Below are 21,144 nucleotides of genomic sequence, written 5' to 3'. Positions count from 1 at the left end.
CACCCCGAAGCCCCGCCCCCTCGCCCTTCCGGTCTCGGCCCCGACGCCCCGCCCCGGAGGGACTCTCTCCCGCGGAGTAGGCGGTTGGGCGGTGAGCTCCAGGTTCGCGCTGCGGGAAGTCGTCGCGTCCCGGGACTCCGGCGATGGAGAAGGCGCTGGCGGTGCCGCGGCTGCCCCCGCACGACCCGGGGACTCCGGCGCTGTCGGTGGTGGACATGCACACGGGCGGCGAGCCCCTGCGCATCGTGCTGGCGGGGTGTCCGGAAGTGGCTGGCCCTACGCTGCTGGCCAAGCGGCGCTACATGCGCCAGCACCTTGACCATCTGCGACGACGGCTCGTGTTCGAGCCCCGGGGGCACCGGGACATGTACGGAGCTGTGTTGGTGCCTAGCGAGTTGCCCGAGGCGCACCTGGGCGTCCTGTTCCTGCACAACGAAGGCTACAGCTCCATGTGCGGCCACGCAGTGCTGGCGCTGGGCCGCTTCGCCCTCGACTTCGGGCTGGTACCCGCACCTCCGGCCGGCGTCCGCGAGGCCCGCGTCAACATCCACTGCCCGTGCGGGCTGGTGGCCGCCTTCGTGGAATGCGAGGGCGGCCGCAGCCGCGGCCGGGTGCGCTTCCACAGCGTCCCGGCCTTCGCGCTGGCCACAGGTAAAGGGCGAGACCCTCCCAGCTCTGGGACGCAACTAACTACACTGTCTCTCGGGCCTGAAACTCACGCAGTGCAATTAACCCACCCACAAGCCTTTGCAGTTAATAAAAAGATAACTCAATGCAAATGTGTGTCAGCATCTTAGCCTTGCAGATTTGTTCCGTGTATGCCACAGATTATTTCGTCTGGGTCTTGAGAGGGCCTTGAGGAGTACAGAATTCCGTGTCTCCCTTACTCAGCGCCTCATTCCTCACTGTCAGGCATTCCTAGAGATTGCACAGTTGGGCAAGTCAGATAGGGTCAAGGAAAGAGCAAAGAACAGCCAATGTGCCGGGTTCACTGGCTGGTTCAGAAGACACTTACTAGACATTACCCCCTGACAAGTTACTAAACCCTGTCTTGTCTTCCTCACCTCTAAAAGTGCCTTCCCTATTTCTTTGGGAAATAATTAAATAAGAATGAATGAACTAAGCAGTTTATAAACCGGGAAGATACAGATGTTGCTGATTTTATTCTTGAAGAACAAAAACAGCTGTTGTCTGAGTCCAAATCCTGATACCCCTTAAAGCTATGCAACCTTAATCAAATTACTAACCTCTCTGTGTCTTTATTTTTTCACTTGTTATCTCATTGAGTTTTTGGTGAGGATTTAATGAGAGTATGCAAAGTACTTAAAAATTTTAAAAAATACATTTCGAGAGAGAAGGACTGTAGGTTTAACACCCAGTGATCATCATAACAAGTGCCTCAATACCCATCACCCATTTAGTCTATCCCCCCCACCTTCCCTCCAGCAACCCTCAGTTTGTTCTCCATCATTAAGAGTCTCTTATGGTTCGCCCCCCCCCTCTTTTTTCATAGGTTCTTTTTTCTAGGTTCATCTGTTTTGTTCTTCAGTTCCACATGAATGAAATCATAAGGTATTTTCCTCTGATTTCACTTAGCATAATACACTAGAGTGTATAATAGACTAGAGTCTATTATGCTAGGCCATCCACATTGTTGCAAATAGCAAGATTTCATTCTTTCGATGGCTGAGTAATATTCCATTAAATACATGTAGGTACATACATATATATATGCCACATCTTCTGCATACATTCATCAGTTAATGGACATTTGGGTTCTTTCCATAATTTGGCTATTGTTGATAATGCTTCTAAAAACATCGGGGGCATGCTATTAGATCTTGATCTTTCTTGAGGATTTGGATTCTGGATTAGCCTAATTATGAATGAGGCAGGCATTTGTCAGTCTTAGAGCAACCTCAGACAGCTGAAACAGGTCGATGAAGAATTCCCCTGGGGAAACTGATGACACTTTGACCTCTAAGAGAGAATGATGTCACATCTGGATAGGGAAGGCACTTGAGATAGGAGTTCGGTTAGGACTGCATCTCAAAAATCTCAGCAGTTTAAATAGTTTAGCTACCCAATTTCTCCTTAGGCAACCCCAGCAGCAGACTGGAAGCACTCTAGGTTCGAGGGAAATGACAGCTGGCAGCAGGGTCACCAATCACATCATAGTTCAGGGCTGGCTGGGGCAGGGCAGCCAATCTGTAAGCACATAGTTCCTGAGAGCAACACTGTGTGACTATACGATAATTGGTAGGCAGTAATGGTCACTTTGAGTCATTAAAAAAGATCCTAAATTCTCTGCTTTGAATAATGCTAAAAGGTTGGACTGACAAGTGTTCAAGGTTAATGCTCTCTATCCCCTCTCCATCTTGATGACCTTGCAAAAGGGATTCCACGCTTCAAGGTCATCATCTGCAAAATGAAGATGACAACAGTACCCATCTCAGAGGATTGCTGAGTTGTTTTCCATTCCACACTGCTAAAATGAAAACTTCGTTGTGTTACTGTGTTCAAGCGCTAGAACAGTAGGTAGTCAATATTTATTGAATGGGTAACTTTAAGTAAATGAAATTGGGAGAAGAATATGGTGATTAACAAGTGTAAATATCCTCTTAAGAACCCTATTCCCCTTGGAAATTAAATTTTTGGCCTTATCATTACCATTAACGTATTGCTCGTTTGTACCAAGCACTCCCCACACGTTATCACATGGAATTCACACAACAGTCCTTTCAGGCAGGAATAATAGTTCCATTTTTTTTTTCTGTTTAGCTCTTTCATTTTTTGTAGTTGAAAAAAACAGATATAACGTGAGATCTACCCTGTTAACAAATTTTTAGGTATGCAGTATAGCATTGTTAACTATAAGCACAATGCTGAACAGCATGTCTCTATAACTTCCTCCAACTGCATGACTAAAACTCTGTATCTATCAGGGAGTAACACCCTGTTTCCCGCTCCCCAACCTTGTGCCTTGCAACTATTATTCTGCTCTGTTTCTAAGAGTTTGAAAAATTTATACACCTAATTCATGGGAGATTTTGCAGTGTTAATTCTATGACTGCCTTAATTCACTTAGCATAATAGCCTCAAGGTTTGTCCATGTTGTAGCACAGGACAGAACAGTCTTCATTTTTATGGCTGGATAATATTCCATGGTATATATCACATTTTTTAAAATCTCTTCATCCTTTTAGCAGTTCCATTTTATACATGAGGACACCAAAGCCACACTTAGCTTTCCAGCTTCCAGCAGCCCCTCATTTCCATCTACTTCCTCATTCTCCTTTCGTTAAGGCTGATTTTTATGTTACACTAGCATCAAGGTAAAGACATGTTTCATTCATAGTTGCTCTTAAGTTCCACAGGCATATTTTACTTTTTTGACTATAAACTTGCTCTGTTTTGACACCTCATGTGTTAGAAGGGCTCTGGGGGCTAGCCTGGGACTGAGAGCATACTGACTGGTATCTTTGTATGACTCAGTGTGCAAACTCAGGCATACAAGCTGTATTTTATTTTTCAGAGTTTCTGAATTTGAGACCCCATCCTGCCTTGTTGATTTGCCTAGTCTCGTCGGTCTACATGCTGTCCCCTTTCCTGATATATGTGTAGCAAATCTTTCTTAAAAGAGCCAACGTCTTGAAGAAGAGGACCTTTTGGTCACTAGCCTGCATGGTCAACCAGTGAAGCATCATCTGCCCCTAGCCATGTGGCCCCTGTCCCTGCCTCCCCTCCTCTTTGCTACCTCTGTCACACCCTGTAGCTTCCCCGTAGTGCTGTGAGAAGTCAGCATAGGTCCTCTGCACTCCAGACGTGCCACCTCTTTCCTCGGTCCAGAGGAAATTTCTCTACTGACCAAGAGAAATACGGTGACCCTTCAGGACACTGAAGTTTTATGGAAACTTGGACACTTGGGTTTTATGGAAACCCAAGATCTTTCCCCCCAGATCTTGGGTTTCCATAAAACCTGCTTTCTCCCCCACCATGCACTCTCCCAGAGGTAGTGATCACCAAGACAGCTTGAATTGGGGAGGAGGAAGAGGAAAATGCAAGAAGGGGTAGAACAGTTTGAATATCCCCAAATATCATCCAGCCCCATTCCTTTGGAAATAAAAATTTAGGATTTCAATCAACTGACATTCTGGTGAAACATTGGGTAAGATGGGGACTTAGAATACTCTCAAACCCTAACACAAAAGATACTGTAAACATCAGTGATTCTATAATGGCTTTATTCTGAGTATTCGCCTGCAGGATACTTCATGAGATGAAAATATATAGATGAATTAGTATATATAACTTACATAGAAAAATCTTTTTTTCATTTTGTTTTGAGATTATAGCTGAAGAAAGCCAATTTGTGAATAGGATCCAAAATCCTATATTAAAGCATTCCTAGTAGGGAGACCTGGGTGGCTCAGTAGGTTGAGCATCCGACTTCAGCTCAGGTCATGATCCCAAATCCCTGGAATCGGGTCCTCCATCAGGCTCCTTGCTCAGCAGGGAGCCTGCTTCTTCCTCTACCTTCTGCCCCCTGTGCTTGTGTTCTTTCTCTCTCTCCCTGACAAATAAACAAAATCTTTAAACGATACTTAGTAGTAGAATGAAAGGGGACTTGTATTTTCTGCCCTTGTTTTCACATGTTGATGCCTCAGGATTTCCCCTCTCTCCGCCTTTATAAGGTTTTCTAACAAAGATCCTCAAAGTAGTTAACAAAATAAGTATACATGATTTAAGAAAAACATGGCATTAGATGTTCTCAGACTTAGATGAGTATCATTAAGTTAAAAATAGATCACTCAGCTAAATGTCTATTATTATTGATGCTTACTTGTTTTAAAAATGCTTCATTCCTTTCTATGATAGGAAAAAGTACCCCTCCACCAAAATACACATATTAAAAATGCTCTGAATTGTACTGCCAAAATCCTATAACAAACTTATTTTCAAACACATCTTTTTTAGATCTCTTAGTGGATGTTCCCGGTCGTGGAAAGATGGTGGTAGATATTGCGTACGGTGGGGCATTTTATGCATTTGTTAGCGCTGAAAGGTTGGGACTTGACATTTGTTCTGCAAAGACAAGAGACCTTGTGGATGCAGCGAGTGCAGTGACGGAAGCAGTCAAAGCTCAGGTCAGTACAAACACTGCTTTCATCACAAGGTGCCCACCCCTATGGCATGGAGGGAATGTAAATTACACATCTAGGCAGTTAAATATCTACATATTTAAATTATTAATAGGACTAAAAATAAGGCATTGGTTAGGATCTTGGACTCTATAGCAAGACTATCTAGGAGTCCCAGTGTTGCCACTTTTAAGTTTCACAACCTTGAATGAGTTCCAAAACCTTCCTGTCGTGAGATGGGAATTGCAAAATACCTGCTTCATAGGGTGTTATAAGAATGAAGTCAGAAAATAGGTACAAAGGACTTAGAATAGTGCCTACCTACAATAAATGTTCAATAAGTAACTTATTAACTTTAATTATATACATACTAGTATAATTTGTGGTTATTTACACATACAGAAAATGTATCAAATAGTATTTCACTAATTTGAAATGCATATGCTTTGTGGTCATTCTCCAAGACTTGCAGATAATGAATGTCAATTATAGCTCACAAAATACATTTCATTAAATCTGTTCAGACCTTGTCTTATTTCACAGAGAACATTAACTCCTAATTAGTAAATTTTTCCTATATTGCTAAGAAGTTACCTAAATGACCATTCAAGTAAGTCTAGTTTTGGTTTGGGAAAACTACTCTGATAAAATCAGTTTGGATAATAAATATGTCTAGAATATTCTTTCATTTCTAGCACAAGTCTGCCATTTTACACGTAAAATTGGGACATGTAAATAAAACTCATATACAGTATTTGCATGTTTTATCATATAAGAATTTCATCACTATTCTAAGTAAAAAATAACTTGTGAAAGAGTGCCTATATACTTGTACTAATAATTACTATAGGCCTATTTAACATACTTGCAACTTTAACATATTTTTAATTTAAACAAGATGAAAATATATACTTTATTTCTGTTCTATATTGTCATTTATCTAGGACTTTAACTACCAATAGCTAGAATTAGTTTATCGTAGCAATTTCTGAGGTTCTGAATTTATATCAATTTTCTGTTCACTAAGCAGACAGCTAATAGTTTGAGCTAAAATTTGGCATGAAATAACTTCACTTTATTTTTAATGAGATTAAGAGAAAAAAGCATAGTTTTCTTAATAAAGGGAGCAATTTTGGACTTGTCATTAAAGCGTGAACTTCTTACCAAGGTGGGAAGGGGTGGACTTTGAGGGAGGAGGCATTCTGAGAAAAATAGGAGAAAATCTTGTATGAGATGACCATATATAGTATTATCTATTGGTGCTGAATCAGGCAGCAGAACAACTTTGTGAACTGCTGACCATTCACACCCCTGAGGCAGATTTAGGGAAAGGCCATTTTGGTGGGGACTGAAGTTAGTACACATTCATCTTTATTCATTTATTCTTTTTTTAAAAGTGTTTATTTAAATTCCAGTTTGTTCGCAGATGGTATAATATGAGTTTCAGGTGGAGTCCTACTTTTAACAAACACTTACCTAGAATTTAGTGAGTCGCACACGATGCTATGTTAGATGCTAGAGACTCCAGGAGAAAACAAACCCGCCTTCCAGAAGCTCAGTCTGGTGGGGGAAGCAGATGTGAAGAGTGAGAGGTAATGGTGCTGTGGTGCGGGTGGGGCATGGGGGCTTGAGGAGGATGGAGAACAAAGATCAGCAGGGAGACCTCTTAAACTTGGCTTTGGATGGACTCCGGATTTTAAGAACCCAAATCTATTCACTTGTTCCCGATGACAGGTAAGTAGTAGCAGAATGTACTAATTGTAAGGATGCACGTGGAGTGAGATAATAGTTTGAGAGCTAACAGATGTCACAGAAGCTGAGGAAAAGTTAACCTAGACCTCCCGAGAAGCGTAGGAAGCACTGTGCACTTGGGCCTGACCTTGCTTTACCACTGAAGGGACTTAGCATCCAATGCGTGCTGCTCTCTGAGTGTACCTGTTCCTTTTTATAACACCAGCTGACTTCATCCTTTACCAATTTTTTTTTCCTTCCAACCATTCTCTTACCTACTAGCTTCTGCATTCTTATAACTTCGGCTTGCTCAAAATTCTCTTCTGAGAGCTGAGTGAAGAGGCTTACCTAACACCCAACTCAGGCCTCTTCGGTTTCCAAAGTAACACACTTACAAAGAAGAAGCTAAGGGTGTCACTCACCCTCCCAGCCTCCTCCCAGCCTCTTCCAAGTCCTCGTCTCTGCCATGGAATTCACTTCAGCTCTAGACATTCACCGTCTGGTTCTTCTGCCTTATCCCCTTCAAGCTCATGAGAGGAAGCACAGGACCATCTTAGCCTGTCCTGTTTGAGCAGCGGTGGCCAGTGTGTGGAGTAACCACCCTGGGGTCAGTGCTTCAAACAGTGGGAGTGTTTGGAGAGTATGTGTGTATATAAAATAGGACTGTTCCTCTAGCAGAGGCTATATGCAGGACAAATTCCTTAGACAGGACTCAAGGTATGATAAGAATCCTAACTTCCAGTGAAACTATGTTTATTCATCTAGACAAAGACATCATTTACTGCCTTGACCCAAAAGTATTTTAAAAATGACAGAGTGAAAAGTTATGCCTCAGAGGACCCATCTATATCATTTACAAAGATAAATTTGAATCAAAATATTTATTTTGTAGTAATCTACATGACAATTTATATTACATGATGATTTTCTTTGTCATTTGCAGTTTAAAATCAGTCATCCTGAGAGTGAAGACCTTTCCTTTCTGTACGGAACCATAGTGACAGATGGAAAAGACACTTACAGTGAGGAACCAACCACCAACATCTGCGTGTTTGCAGATGAACAGGTATTAAAACTGTAACATTTGGCACAAAAGCTGGACAGCATGGAACTGGAACACTGTGAATGCTCTCACTTTCATTTACTCTGCAACAGGTTGACCGAAGTCCTACTGGCTCAGGAGTGACGGCCCGAATTGCCTTACAGTACCACAAAGGGCTTCTAGAACTGAACCAGACCAGAGCCTTTAAAAGCAGTACCACCGGCTCAGTATTCACGGGCAAGGCTGTGAGGGTGAGTAACTCCCGTAGCTGCTTCTGTGTGGGTGTGCTACTTTGGAAACTGAAGAGGCCTGAGCTGGGTGTTAGGTCCCAGCTCTCAAAAGAGAATTTTAAAGCAGGCCTGTAAAAACTTCTGTTCAGCTAGGATATTGGTTCTCAAAGTGTGGCTTGGAAGCCATGGCCGTCACCAAGTTCCTTTCCATGGGTCCCACAAGGTCAAAACTTAGTATGCGTTAACATTAAGACATCATTTGCCTTTCAGTTTTATTGTCTCACGAGTGTACGGTAGACTCTGCAGAGTCTACGCCACAGGTGATAAGCCAACTGACTGAATGCAGAAGCAGGTACAAGAATCTAGCTGTCTTCTGTAAAACCATACATTAAGGAGGTTTGCAAAAATGTAAAACACAAGCCATTTTCCTCACTAAAATTTTTTTGTTTTGGCAAATACAGTTATTTTCCAAAAAATATGTTGTTTGCAATAACATGCAATGGGTTTATTATTTTTTAATGAATTAATGAACAAATACCTTTAATTCTCTCAATATAGTTAATATTAATAGATATAACCTACCTGGGGTGCCTGGGTGGCTCAGTGGGTTAAAGCCTCTGCCTTCGGCTCAGGTCATGATCCCAGGGTCCTGGGATTGAGCTCTGCATTGGGCTCTTTGCTCGGCAGGGAGCCTGCTTCCCTCTCCTTCTGCCTGCCTCTCTGCCTATTTGTGATCTCTGTCTGTCAAATAAATAAATAAAATCTTAAAAAAAATAGATATAATCTACATAAAAAAACTCGGAAAATCTTTGTCAGAGAGAGAGAGAGTACACACACATAAGTAAGAGGAGCTGCAGGCAGAGGGAGAAGCAGGCTCCATGCTAAGAAAGGAGCCTGATGGAGAACTTGATCCCAGGACCCTGGGATCATGACCTGAGCAGAAGGCAGATGCTTAACCAACTGAGCTACCCAGGGGCCCCTAGATGTTCAAATCTTAAGGCATTAAGGAGTCCTGGAACCAAAAAGTTTGAGAACCACTAATTTAGGGTTTGGATTTTTTTGTCCTTTTTGCTTTTATCTATAGGAGTGTTTCATTTTTTATAATTGGATGTGAAAATCCCGAAAAGTTGTGAAAAATAAAACTTTTGTAATAGAATCAGATTTTAAATGTGCTAACAGAAATAAATTCTATTCACTAATAGTAGTAAATGAAATCTGCACTAAGTAAATTTAAGAAAGAACTTAGTAGATACATTTAGTAAATGAATCTATTCATAAAAAGTCCTTTAACAAAACATCTATCATACTACAGACTTTTATATCCTAATTTGGTGTTTTTGAAGTTTGATTTTTCTGAATATTGAATTTTCTTTTAGGTTAGGGATTCTTATTAAATATAGTGATTTTATGCAAAAATTTGGAATTGTCTTCAAGTCTGAGATTGAAGATAAAATAATCTACAACATTTATTGGGTGCTTCACTGTAAAGTTCCAAGCTAAGTACTTTATGCATACCTTTTCAGGGCACCTGGGTGGTTCAGTCACCTAAGTGTTCAATTCTTGATTTCAGCTCAGGTTGTGATCTCAGGGTTGTGAGATCGAGCCCCACATTGGACTCTCAGTTGGGCATGGAGCCTGCTTAAGATTCTCTCTCTCACTCTCACTCTGTGTGTCTCTCTAAAATAAATAAATTATAATAAAAAAGTATATATATATATATTTATACATACCATCTTAATTCTCACAAGAAACTTGGCAAGTCAGTACTGTTATTATCCTTTTTAAACAGGTGATAAAATGGAGAATTAGAGAGTTTAGATAATTTGCCAGAGGTCAAACAGTTAGTGAATATCAGACCCAAACTCTGAACGTGGACCTCTCTGTGTAGACCCTACACTATTAACACTACTATATTGTTATTGGACAAAGCAAGGTTTCAATGAGGCTTTTATTACAGCAGATTTATAAAAAGATAATTAAATTACTGTATCCTAATCTAATAATTGGTATTTTATTGTAAGATTTAGTTATTCTCATGTTTAAAAATTAAGAAATAAGGGGCAGTTGGGTGGGTTAGTTGGTTGAGTGTCCAACTCTTGGTTTTGGCTCAGGTCAGAATCTCAGAGTTCTGAGATCAAGCGCCCCCCCCCCCCCAAGCTCAGCAGGGAGTCTGCTTCTCTCCCTCTCCTTCTGCCCCTTCTCCTGTTGATGCTTGCATGCGTGCGCACTCTACCTAACAAATAAATACATCTTAAAAAAATTAAGAAATAAAAAGGATACTCTGTAGTTAAGATTTGGAGTTATTTCTTTTATAGTTAATAATCATACTTGACAGGACATCTTCACTCTCACCATATGCCTTCCCTTTCTGTCCTGACGGTTCCAAGCTCTCCGATGGCAATGGCGCCATCCCGGTCTCTCTCCCTGCCCCAGCTTCCTCTCTCTGTCCTTCCACTTATGGGTCCCCAGCATTCCATCCTTAGTTTCCTCCTCATCTCTTCAGCATCTTGATGCCACTGGGCAATTTTACCCTCTTTTGAGACTTCAGCTCCCAACCATAGACTGGTGATGACTCCTCAACCTTCCCCCCTCCCATGCCTACTAGGTGCCTCTTTCCCGAGTCTAACACTCGTATTCCCAGCTGTCCACCAAACTCACCTCGAAATGACGGTCTCAGAGACATGTCATCTTGTCAAAAAGCTCCTCCTTCCTTCCTAAATGTGCTCCTCCCATCTCATTCCCTATCTTGATTAATGGGAGTCCCTGTTTCAGTCCCCAGCCGGGAACTATGCTCACACTGAACTTATTCCTATTTCTCACCTCCCACATACATCAGTCCCCAGGCCTGCCGATTCTACCTGCAAAGTATCTCTGTTTTGTTCTTCTCCCTCCTCCCTAAAAACTGCCCTAGTGACTCGAGAGCCCGTCAATGAATGGTTACCTCTGAAGAAGTTTCTAGGTTTCTAGTTGCTTTCCTCTCTGATTTGTCCTCATTTTACAGCTAAACTTATCTAAAACACAAATCTGATCATGTCACTCTCCTTAAAAACCTTCCGTTACCTACAAGATTAACCCTTGGGTTTTCTTTAAAATGGTAAAAACCAAGAATATGGCTTTAGGCCAGACACAATGTAAGTGCAGTCTTTTGATATTATATTCCTTTCCTCTTTTCTCAGGCAGCAAAATGTGGGGATTTTAAAGCTGTTATAGTGGAAGTGGCTGGACAAGCCCATTACACAGGTACAGCAAGTTTTATAGTGGAAGATGACGACCCACTGAAGGACGGATTCCTTCTCAAGTGACTTCAGTACCCCTCAGGGCTTTCTCTGAATTATGTGGAAAATGATACCCAATTGTATGACTTCCATTCTTTCTAAAGTGTTATGCTGTAACTAAATATAATCATTATACCTCATATTTGCACATGTAATTGGTATAAATGTCACGTATGTCTAACTTACAAAATGCTGAAAATTCTGAATATTTGTCTAGTTATTAACATACCAGCTAAAATTAATACCTCAGTCCTGTTACTTTTAAAATGTTATTCTATGCTACTTACTGTAATATTTTGTTTTAGATGCTCTTTGAATGATAACTTGAATTGTAGCCCTCACAACAATGACTCTTACAAGTTCATTATTTTAGTCTTCCAGGTTTTGAGTAAGATAATGTCCTCTCTTTGAGCAGGATGTAAGGGAGATGGGTTTCTGTAAGGTACTAAACTCTTAGCCTACACAGCCTGGGAAGGACTGGGGTGGGCCAGCTTCTGGGGACAGATGTTGTGGCTGCTACCAGGATGTTCTCTGAGCTGCAAAGCCCAGCTCCACCTCCAAGGTAACTGAGGTGCCATTAGCTGATGTGAGGAGACCAATGAATAATCAGATTTTTGCTACATCTTTACAGCCCTTATAAAAGGAATTGTTTCTGCATTATAAATGCAGGAAATCGATGAATTACTAGAATACAGTGAGTCTCCTACACAACCAAATACATGCCCCATAGATTTAGGCCTGAAAGAAACGTTAACTATTAATTCTTGCTAGTTAATTGTCTGTGAACCTGTTAATAAAATTTGATCAGGGCATCTGGGTGGCTCAGTTGGTTAAGTGTCCGATTCTTGGTTTTGGCTCAGGTCATGATCTCAGGGTTGTGAGATCAAGCCCTGAGTCAGGCTCAGTGTGGAGTCTGCTTAAGGTTCTTTCTCCCGCTCTGCTCTTCCCTGCCCCTTTGCTCTCTCTTGCACTCTCGCTCCCTAAAAGAAATAAATGAAATTTTTGAAAATAAATAAACAAAATAAAATTTGATCATTTTTCAGTCACTAAAAATGAGGTATTAAAAAGTTATTCAATATGTGCTGCTCTCAATGGACAGCAGATTCCTGTGAAGTATTTGTTTTTCTGAGCATATGGAAACTGAAGTAATTAATTTTAACTGATTTTGTCATCCAGTTATTAAGTGTGTGATTGAATTACCAGATCAAAATGAAAGATTTTTAGCTTTATAACTTTATAGTTAATGTTCTTGATTTCCCTATTATACAAAAATTAATGTTTTCCATTCATTCTCTATAAAATTCTATGGTAAAGAAATCACTTATCTTCAAAAAAATGACACTATCACTAGCTTAACATGACAAGAAATTTTCTACACGTCAGGGAGATTTGTTGTACTTTCTTTTTAAAATGAAAATAGACGGGAGCCTGGATGTCTCAGTTAAGTGTCAGCCTTTGCCTCGGGTCATGATCCCAGGGTCCTGGGATTGAACCCCTGCATGGGGCTCCCTGCTCAGGGGGGAGTCTGATTCTCCTTCTCCCACTCCTCCTGCTTGTGTACTCTCTCTCTCTAATAAATAAATAAAATATTTTTAAATAAATAAAGAAAATGAAAATTGAACTATTATTTGTTCTCCAAATTTCACAAGTCATATTAACTTATCTACATTTAAAAGTAGGCATTGCCTGTATCTTCCTAAATTCTAATCCATACCAGAGCCAAACCCTTGTGGTAATATTCATTCCTTCTGTACTTTACCACTTCTCCTGGAGTCAACACTAGGGAAATGAATCCCCCCACCCCACACACACATACCCCTCCATGTGTCTAACCAGTCACGAAGCCCTGCTGAGTAGACGTTCTAAATATTGCTCACAACTATCCCTTCCCATCCTTGGTAAGGGTCTTGCCTCATTAATTAAGCTCTTTCAAGCTAACCACTGATCTCTTAGCTCTAGGTTTTCAAACATGCTCATCATAAACAAAATGACAAAATGACAAAATGACACAAACATCCTTTGTCTGCCTTCCCTCTCTAGCTTGCTGTCACCCCCGTTTCCTTCCCTCTGGAGTCAAATTTCTACATTCCGACTCTGCTCATTGGGTACATTTTCTCATCTTCCATTTGTTATTTGACTATTGTCGTTTGGTTTCTACCTCATTATTCACTGGAAATCATGCTTGACCCACCTGCCAGATCTAACAGCCCCCTGTGGGCTTATGCAATCTGTGGGGGTTCTGCTGCAGACTCCTGGCAGGCAAGCGTGGTCCATGTTAGAGCAAGTACATCCGTGCCCTTGGTGCTGTCAGCCACAGAGACACTCACGGGAGCTCTCAAGGTCACGAGGTTGGTACCCAGTCCCCATGAGTACCCACCAGTGCTGCAATTATGTGGGCCCAGGGCCATCTCCTCTTCACCATGAAGTTGCAATGAGTTTTGCTTCAAGTCCTCTAGACCCCGTAAGACTTGGGGCACCCTTCTCTTCAATTCCTAAAACCCACAAATTCCATACCATCCCTCTTCAGGATAATGCTTCTCATACATGTGGGTATGAATTACCTGGAGCTCTTAAACTACATGTTCTCATTTATTAGGTATGGGGGGGGGGCAGTTCCAGCAAGCTCCTGGGTAATGCTGATGCTATGTGTACGACTGCATTTAGGAGCAAAACTTGATAACTGATCGATTTTAGTTACCCATTTGGGACCAGTCTTCACAGGTGAGTCTTCTCCTTTTTGCTCTAAAATATATAAGGAAGCTGTGAGCTCTCCACCGAGAGGCGACCTCATGGTCACAGCAACTTTCCTAAGAAGAGGCTGAGAAAATTACCTTACTTTGAAAACCAAAACAAAATAAAAACCAAAAACACAAGACCGCTGACTTCTCAATTGGCCAGGGTGCCTCATTAAATATGTCGCTCACCTGCCCGGCTTTTCTCCTTGACCTGCTTCTTAGTTTTTTCTACTCCCTTGCATTCCGCCCATGGTTCTTCTCTTTCTGCACTCAACACCCTGTCCCTACTCATCACATCCACGCCCATGCTTTTCTTTCTTGGAGAGAGAGGCTGACAACTTCCAAATCCCTAAATCCTGAGGGTCAGAGCCCTACGGCGGGCCCTCCACTTGGTGGGCAAGTCAAACTCTTCCGCCCCGTAGAGTGTTTCCTTCCTCCTGTATTCTCTAACCTGATGAATGGTACCCCCTTCCCGCGAGCCGTGAACTTGTGATTTATTCTTCTTGTTCATGCCCTTTTGTCCTGTCTGTTGAAGCGTCAGAGGAGGATGTCTGTGGATTTGGCTGGCATCATTTCTTACTCCTTCCTTTATCAACAACACTCACCTTTCCTTGTGGAAAACTCTCCATCCCCTGCACGCAGCCTTGCTGGAACTGCCAGACTCTCTCCCTGGACCTGGCATCTTGAGAGAAATGACATAAGGTCTGAAAATGGCTGACGTGGACTTACTCCAATAGTGCTTTAAAGAGATTGCCCTCCATTCGTTTCTGCCTCTCTACCTGCTATCTCCGCCCTGACTTCTCTTGTTCTTGGGACTAGCTGTTAGGTTATTCTTTTGTAATCTGAACTCCCCCTATCCCTCCAATGAATCTCTTTTTTGTTTAAGTGAGACCATGCTCTGTGTATATTGTTTATATCCAGAGTCCCTAATTCGTATACTCCTTCCCGAAAATCTCTTCTCCTTCTTCGCTATGTCTTCATTCAGACTCTTCTCATTTCTCATCTGGGCTAACTGGTCTCCTGGTTGCCAGGTTCTCCTTCTACAGTCACTCAAAAATAGGTTTTGTATATCTAGCAGTTTTCCAAAATGCTAAGTGTAAAGGATCTAATAACATGCCAGACAGACAAAGTTCTAGTCTTCACAAAGCCTACAGTCTACAGTGGGAGACAAGTAATGATTCATCACAAAAATATAATTCTAGACAGTGCTGATGTGCTATGAGCCAAGAAAGGCTACCTCTGGGAGACTAACATTCCTGCAGAGACAGGGATGAAAGGGAATGGGAAGGCGAAGGAATGGAGCTCTGTAGGCAGAGGGGATAGTGAGTGCAAGTGCCCTATGCCCTATAATGGGGGGTTAAAAAAACTCACAAAGAGGCACCTGGGTGGCTCAGTGGGTTAAAGCCTCTGCCTTCGGCTCGGGTCATGGTCTCAGGGTCCTGGGATTGAGCCCCACGTTGGGCTCTCTGCTCAGCGGGGAGCCTGCTTCCCTTCCTCTCTTTCTGCCTGCTTCTCTGCCTACTTGTGATCTCTGTCTGTCAAATAAATAAATTAAAATCTTTAAAAAAACCCCAAAAACCTCACAAAAGGCCAGTGTGACTAGAGTGGAGCAGAAAGAAGGAACGTGGCCCCAGATGAGACCAGAAAGGAAGCAGTCAGGTCATGCAGTGCCTTGTAGGAAATACTAAGGATTGAGGACCTTATCCTAAATTAAAAGGAGAAAGTCGTTAGAGGGGTTTAAACCAGTGAGTAGCATGATCAAATATATTTTGCTTAGAAAGGCGTGCTGCCTACAGGGTAGAGTAGGGGCTGGATGTGGGATACCAGTTCAGAGTGGCAGCAGTAGTTCAAAGAAGAGAGAATGAAAGCTAAAATTTAGGTGGGGGATGAGGTGATGAAAGAAATGAATGGGGGTGCCTGGGTGGCTCAGTGGGTTAAAGCCTCTGCCTTCAGCTCAGGTCATGATCTCAGGGTCCTGGGATCAAGCCCTGCATCGGGCTCTCTGCTCAGTGGGGAGCCTGCTTCCTCCTCTCTCTCTGCCTGCCTCTCTGCCTACTTGTGATCTCTATCTGTCAAGTACATAAATAAAATCTTTAAAAAAAAAGAAATGAATGGATGCAAAGACATTTAACAAGTCAAATCCCTAAACCTTGGTAATAAATTGGACATTGGCTGGTTTGGTGTTGAGGAAAAGGAATTAATTCAGAAAGAAGCCTAAGTTTTCTAGATGGAAGATAGTGCCATATTCTGAGATACAAAAGGTTGAGGACCAAGGGTTTTTAGGAAAAGTGGATCACGAATTCCATTTCGGTCATGTTGAATTTGAGGTGTTTTTGCCCCTTCAGGGGAGATACCAAGTAACAAGCAATAGGGCTTGAGGCTAGAGATGTAGTATGGAGTTAAGGATATATGGTTTTCAAAGCTCTGGGTGCAGGTGAGATGAGGAAGTTCAGAGCTGCCAAGGACTATACTAGAGGGCTCTAGTATTTATTTATTTATTTATTTATTATTTTTTAAAGATTATATTTATTTATTTGACAGAGAGAGAGAGAGAGATCACAAGTAGGCAGGGAGGCAGGCAGAGAGAGGAGGAAGCAGGCTCTCCGCAGAGCAGAGAGCCCAATGTGGGGCTTGATCCCAGGACCCTGAGATCATGACCTGAGCTGAAGGCAGAGGCTTTAACCCACTGAGCCACCCAGGCGCCCCGAGGGCTCTAGTATTTAGAAGCAGATGATAGGGGTGAACAGGCTGGTGACACTGAGGCAAACATGGCAGGCAGAAAACTGGGAGAGCAGGAGGTCACTCTTTTCTTTCTGAACCATACCTGATTACGGCCTTTCCATGCTTCAACTCCTTCAACGGCTGATGCCTTTACCACATCTGTCCCCAGTGCAGTTCAACCTCTGTAACGTGGCCTGTGAGGCCTTCTTAAGAGTGCCCCAGTCAACTTTTATCATTTATCATTTTATCATTTATTTCTCTCTTCACTCCCTACCCTCACTCACCAGTACCCAAGAGTCAATGACTTACGCACTGACCTGCAGACTTTGCACAGGAATCCAATGTCCTTCCCTGTCTTCTCTTTTTGGAGAATCCAATGTCACCACTGGTGTGAAGTCTTCATCAGCTACCCTAGGAAGAGTCAGTCACCTCTATAGAATTTCATTTTATTTTTTAAACAGCACTTATGATACTATAAACCTAAAATTGTAAGCTCCCTTGGGCTGTGATCCTTATTTGTTATCTCTGAAAACCTAGCAGAGATTTGATAAATAAATTCATCTATTATATATGTTAGTCTTAATTCAGTGGTTCTCAGTTGAGGTCATCCTGCCTTCCTCCAGGGACGTTTTTAGTAGTCACTACTGGCATGTTGTGGGTAGAGGCTAGAGATACTGCCAAACATCCTAGCATGCACTCTTATAATGCATTAATGTACCACCTTAAATATACTGCAAATTTCCAAAAAGCTATTTTTCCTCACTGAAATAAGCATCCAAAGCACTACTATCAGTGATTCTAAGATGGGCAAGTGTGCCAGTCATTCTGTAGAGTCCTGTTTCTCAAACTATACTGTGCATCAGAATCACTTGCAGGGCGTCTGGCTGGGCCCCAATCCCAGAATTCAGATTTGATAGATTTGGGGCAGGGCCTGAGAACCTGCATTTCTACCAAGGTCCCAGGTAATGCTAATGTTGCTGGTGTAGGGTCCACACTTTGCAAACCATGGTTTTAGAGAACCTAGGGGTTTATCACATTTTCCCGCATTAGCGGCTGTGCTCAGAAGCTTGAGATGCAGCTTCCCTGGGCAGGCAGGAGCTCCCTATCCCCAAATCTCCCAGCCAGCTACCTGCAGCGACATGAGTGGTGACTCTCTGGCTGGTACCACTTTAGACTTAAAACACACCCCATTCCATGGGGCACCTGTGTGGCTCAGTGGGTTAAGCCTCTGCCTTCGGCTCAGGTCATGATCTCAGGGTCCAGGGATGAGCCCCACATCCAGCCCTCTGCTCAGCAAGAAGCCTGCACCCCCCCCCACCTCTCTCTGCCTGCCTCTCTGCCTACTTGTGATCTCTGTCTGTGAAATAAATAAATAAAATCTTTTAAAAAACACACACACACAAACTACATTCCAGAGAACTGAGGAAGGATGCCAGGAGGGCAAGGAACCAATTGCTCTCTATCCCCCATCTCCACCATGTGTGAACCTGTTATGGTCCTGAGGTCTAGGCCCTTGAAAACAAGACGACATGTAGCCTCCAAAATCCATATTCCAAAATCCATATCCTAACTCCTCAGAGCCCCTATATCAGAATTACCTTTCGGGTTTAGATTCATGGGCCCATCCTAAACCTGGGAGTCAGCCAGTGAAAGTGCATTTTAAAAAGCTCACTACTTTCATGGTTCTCAAAGTGAGGTCCTCCGAGCAGCAATATCATCACTACCTACGAACTTGTTAGAAATGCAAATTCTGGGACAGGACCCCGGACCTACCCAATCTGAAACTGCAGAGAGGCCCCGTCACTTGTGTTTTAAGAAGCCCTCTACCTGATTCTGTTGCGTGCTCAAGCATGACAACACCTGCTTCATATTATTCTGCCCCTAAAGTTTAGCTCTCCGGATTTGGACTGCTTTTCACTTCAGCTGCGGGATCCCTTTCCTACCTGCCAGTGCCAGACACGTCAACAGGAAGCACAACAAAGGCCTCCCCGTAAGACATTTGTATCCAACAAGACGGCTTGAGAGCGAACCCTTGTTGAATTTGGCTATTTCTCTGACGGCCGGTCCCGCTTTTCCTGGAGGCCCCCGAGGGGGTCGACCCGGCCCCCTCTAAAGCCCAGACCCCCAGGCCGGATAACCTCGGCGAGAGGTGGTGCGGGCCGGCTTCTCCGAGGGGGCTGGGTGGGCGGCGTCCCGTCCCGCCCAGCGCTCCTGCGTAAACACGGTTCCCTCGGCAACGCGTGGAACCCACGTCAAAGGCTCCGCCGGGTCCGGGGCGACCGCCACCCCTCCCGCCGAGCCCGACTGCCGCCACAGGCCTCTGGCCCGCGCCCGGGCCACCCCACCTCGGGCTTGCGGCCGCCTCCCCCGGTGCGGGATGAACACAACCGCGGCCGCCACGGGGCCCCATGGAGGAGCAGCCGCCGCCGGTCCGCCCGCCAGCGAGAATGGCCTTGTGGGGCAGCCCGCACCCCGGGGCCCCCTCCGCGGCCGCCGCCCCTGGCGGGACTTCCTCCGCCGGGACGGCGGCAGCCGTGCTCTCCTTCGGCACCGTGGCGAGCGCGGCAGCCGCGGCGCTGGGGAACCAGAGCGACGGGAGCGGGGGCGACGGCACTGGCGCCTCGGCTGGCGGCGGCCTGGGCGGGCCCCGGGCGGCGGGGGCGGCGGGGAGGCCGCTGCTGTCGCACGGGGCGGCGGTGGCGGCCCAGGCGCTCGTGCTGCTGCTCATCTTCCTGCTGTCTAGCTTGGGCAACTGCGCGGTGATGGGGGTGATCGTGAAGCACCGGCAGCTCCGCACCGTCACCAACGCCTTCATCCTGTCCCTGTCCCTGTCGGACCTGCTCACGGCGCTGCTCTGCCTGCCCGCCGCCTTCCTGGACCTCTTCACGCCGCCGGGGGGCTCGGCCCCCGCCGCCCTCGCCGCCCCCGCCGCCCCCGCCGCCGCCGCGGGGCCCTGGCGCGGCTTCTGCGCCGCCAGCCGCTTCTTCAGCTCGTGCTTCGGCATCGTGTCCACGCTCAGCGTGGCCCTCATCTCGCTGGACCGCTACTGCGCCATCGTGCGGCCGCCGCGGGAGAAGATCGGCCGCCGCCGCGCGCTGCAGCTGCTGGCGGGCGCCTGGCTGGCGGCGCTGGGCTTCTCCCTGCCCTGGGAGCTTCTCCGCGCGCCCCGGGAGCCCCCCGCGGCACAGAGCTTCCACGGCTGCCTGTACCGGACGTCCCCGGACCCCGCGCAGCTGGGCGCGGCCTACAGCGTGGGGCTGGTGGTGGCCTGCTACCTGCTGCCCTTCCTGCTCATGTGCTTCTGCCACTACCACATCTGCAAGACCGTGCGCCTGTCCGACGTGCGCGTGCGGCCCCTGACCACGTACGCGCGCGTGCTGCGCTTCTTCAGCGAGGTGCGCACGGCCACCACCGTGCTGATCATGATCGTCTTCGTCATCTGCTGCTGGGGCCCCTACTGCTTCCTGGTGCTGCTGGCCGCGGCCCGGCACGCCCAGGCCGCGCAGGCCCCCTCGCTCCTCAACGTGGTGGCGGTCTGGCTGACCTGGGCCAACGGGGCCATCAACCCCGTCATCTATGCCATTCGCAACCCCAACATTTCGATGCTCCTGGGACGCAGCCGGGAAGAGGGCTACCGGACTAGGAATGTGGACGCCTTCCTGCCCAGCCAGGGCCCGGGTCTGCAGGCCAGAAGCCGCAATCGCCTTCGAAACCGCTACTCCAACCGGCTGGGAGCCTGCGGCAGGATGTCCTCTTCCAACCAGGCCAGCAGGATGGGAGGGGATGTGGCCATGTGGGCTCGAAAAAATCCAGTTGTGCTTTTCTGCAGGGAGGGGCCCCCAGGGTCTGTGACAGCAGGGGTCAAACAACCTAAATCCGAAGCCGGGGACACCAGCCTCTAAGAAGGGTTAGGATGCACAGCTTGTGAAGGCAAAATTTCACCTGCTCCGTTTAATGATACAGGATTCCGGGGAGAATCGTGTTATTTCACAAACCCAAACATTTAAAAAAGAGACAGAGGGGGAGGCTTACCACTTTCCCCAAACGACGTACAAGACAATGTGCCCTTCTTCAAAAGTGCCAAATGTAAAATGCAAAAATTAAAACAATATCAAACCACACAGCCGAGCGTTGTGAACTGTTAAGTGCCAAAAACGACAAAAATAGAATTCACAATTACTGATAAGCTCATGTTACAGGAATCACACTGTGAGACGAAAAAACAAAAATCACTGAATGGAACCAGGATTTGTTCAAATATATAGAGTT

General features: G+C 45.1%; 2 protein-coding genes across 2 annotated transcripts; both read left to right on the top strand.

The window, feature by feature from the left end:
* The first annotated feature begins 50 nt into the window (after positions 1–50).
* Positions 51–13,007, top strand: L3HYPDH (trans-L-3-hydroxyproline dehydratase). The gene is made up of 5 exons (XM_080808416.1): positions 51–651; positions 4,978–5,147; positions 7,816–7,938; positions 8,028–8,165; positions 11,321–13,007. The coding sequence occupies exons 1-5, from the start codon at positions 144–146 to the stop codon at positions 11,444–11,446; spliced, it is 1,065 nt and encodes a 354-aa protein (XP_080664542.1). The 5' UTR covers positions 51–143; the 3' UTR covers positions 11,447–13,007.
* Positions 13,008–19,283: 6,276 nt separating this feature from the next.
* On the top strand, positions 19,284–20,777 carry GPR135 (G protein-coupled receptor 135; the record flags this gene model as incomplete). The annotated part of the gene is made up of 1 exon (XM_080808854.1): positions 19,284–20,777. The coding sequence occupies one exon, from the start codon at positions 19,284–19,286 to the stop codon at positions 20,775–20,777; it is 1,494 nt and encodes a 497-aa protein (XP_080664980.1).
* Positions 20,778–21,144: the final 367 nt, after the last annotated feature.

This window comes from Martes martes (genome assembly GCF_963455335.1).
Source record: "Martes martes genome assembly, chromosome: 7".
NCBI lineage: Eukaryota > Metazoa > Chordata > Mammalia > Carnivora > Mustelidae > Martes > Martes martes.
Note: the sequence above shows the minus strand (reverse complement) of the source record. Positions and strands in the feature narration are given on the sequence as shown.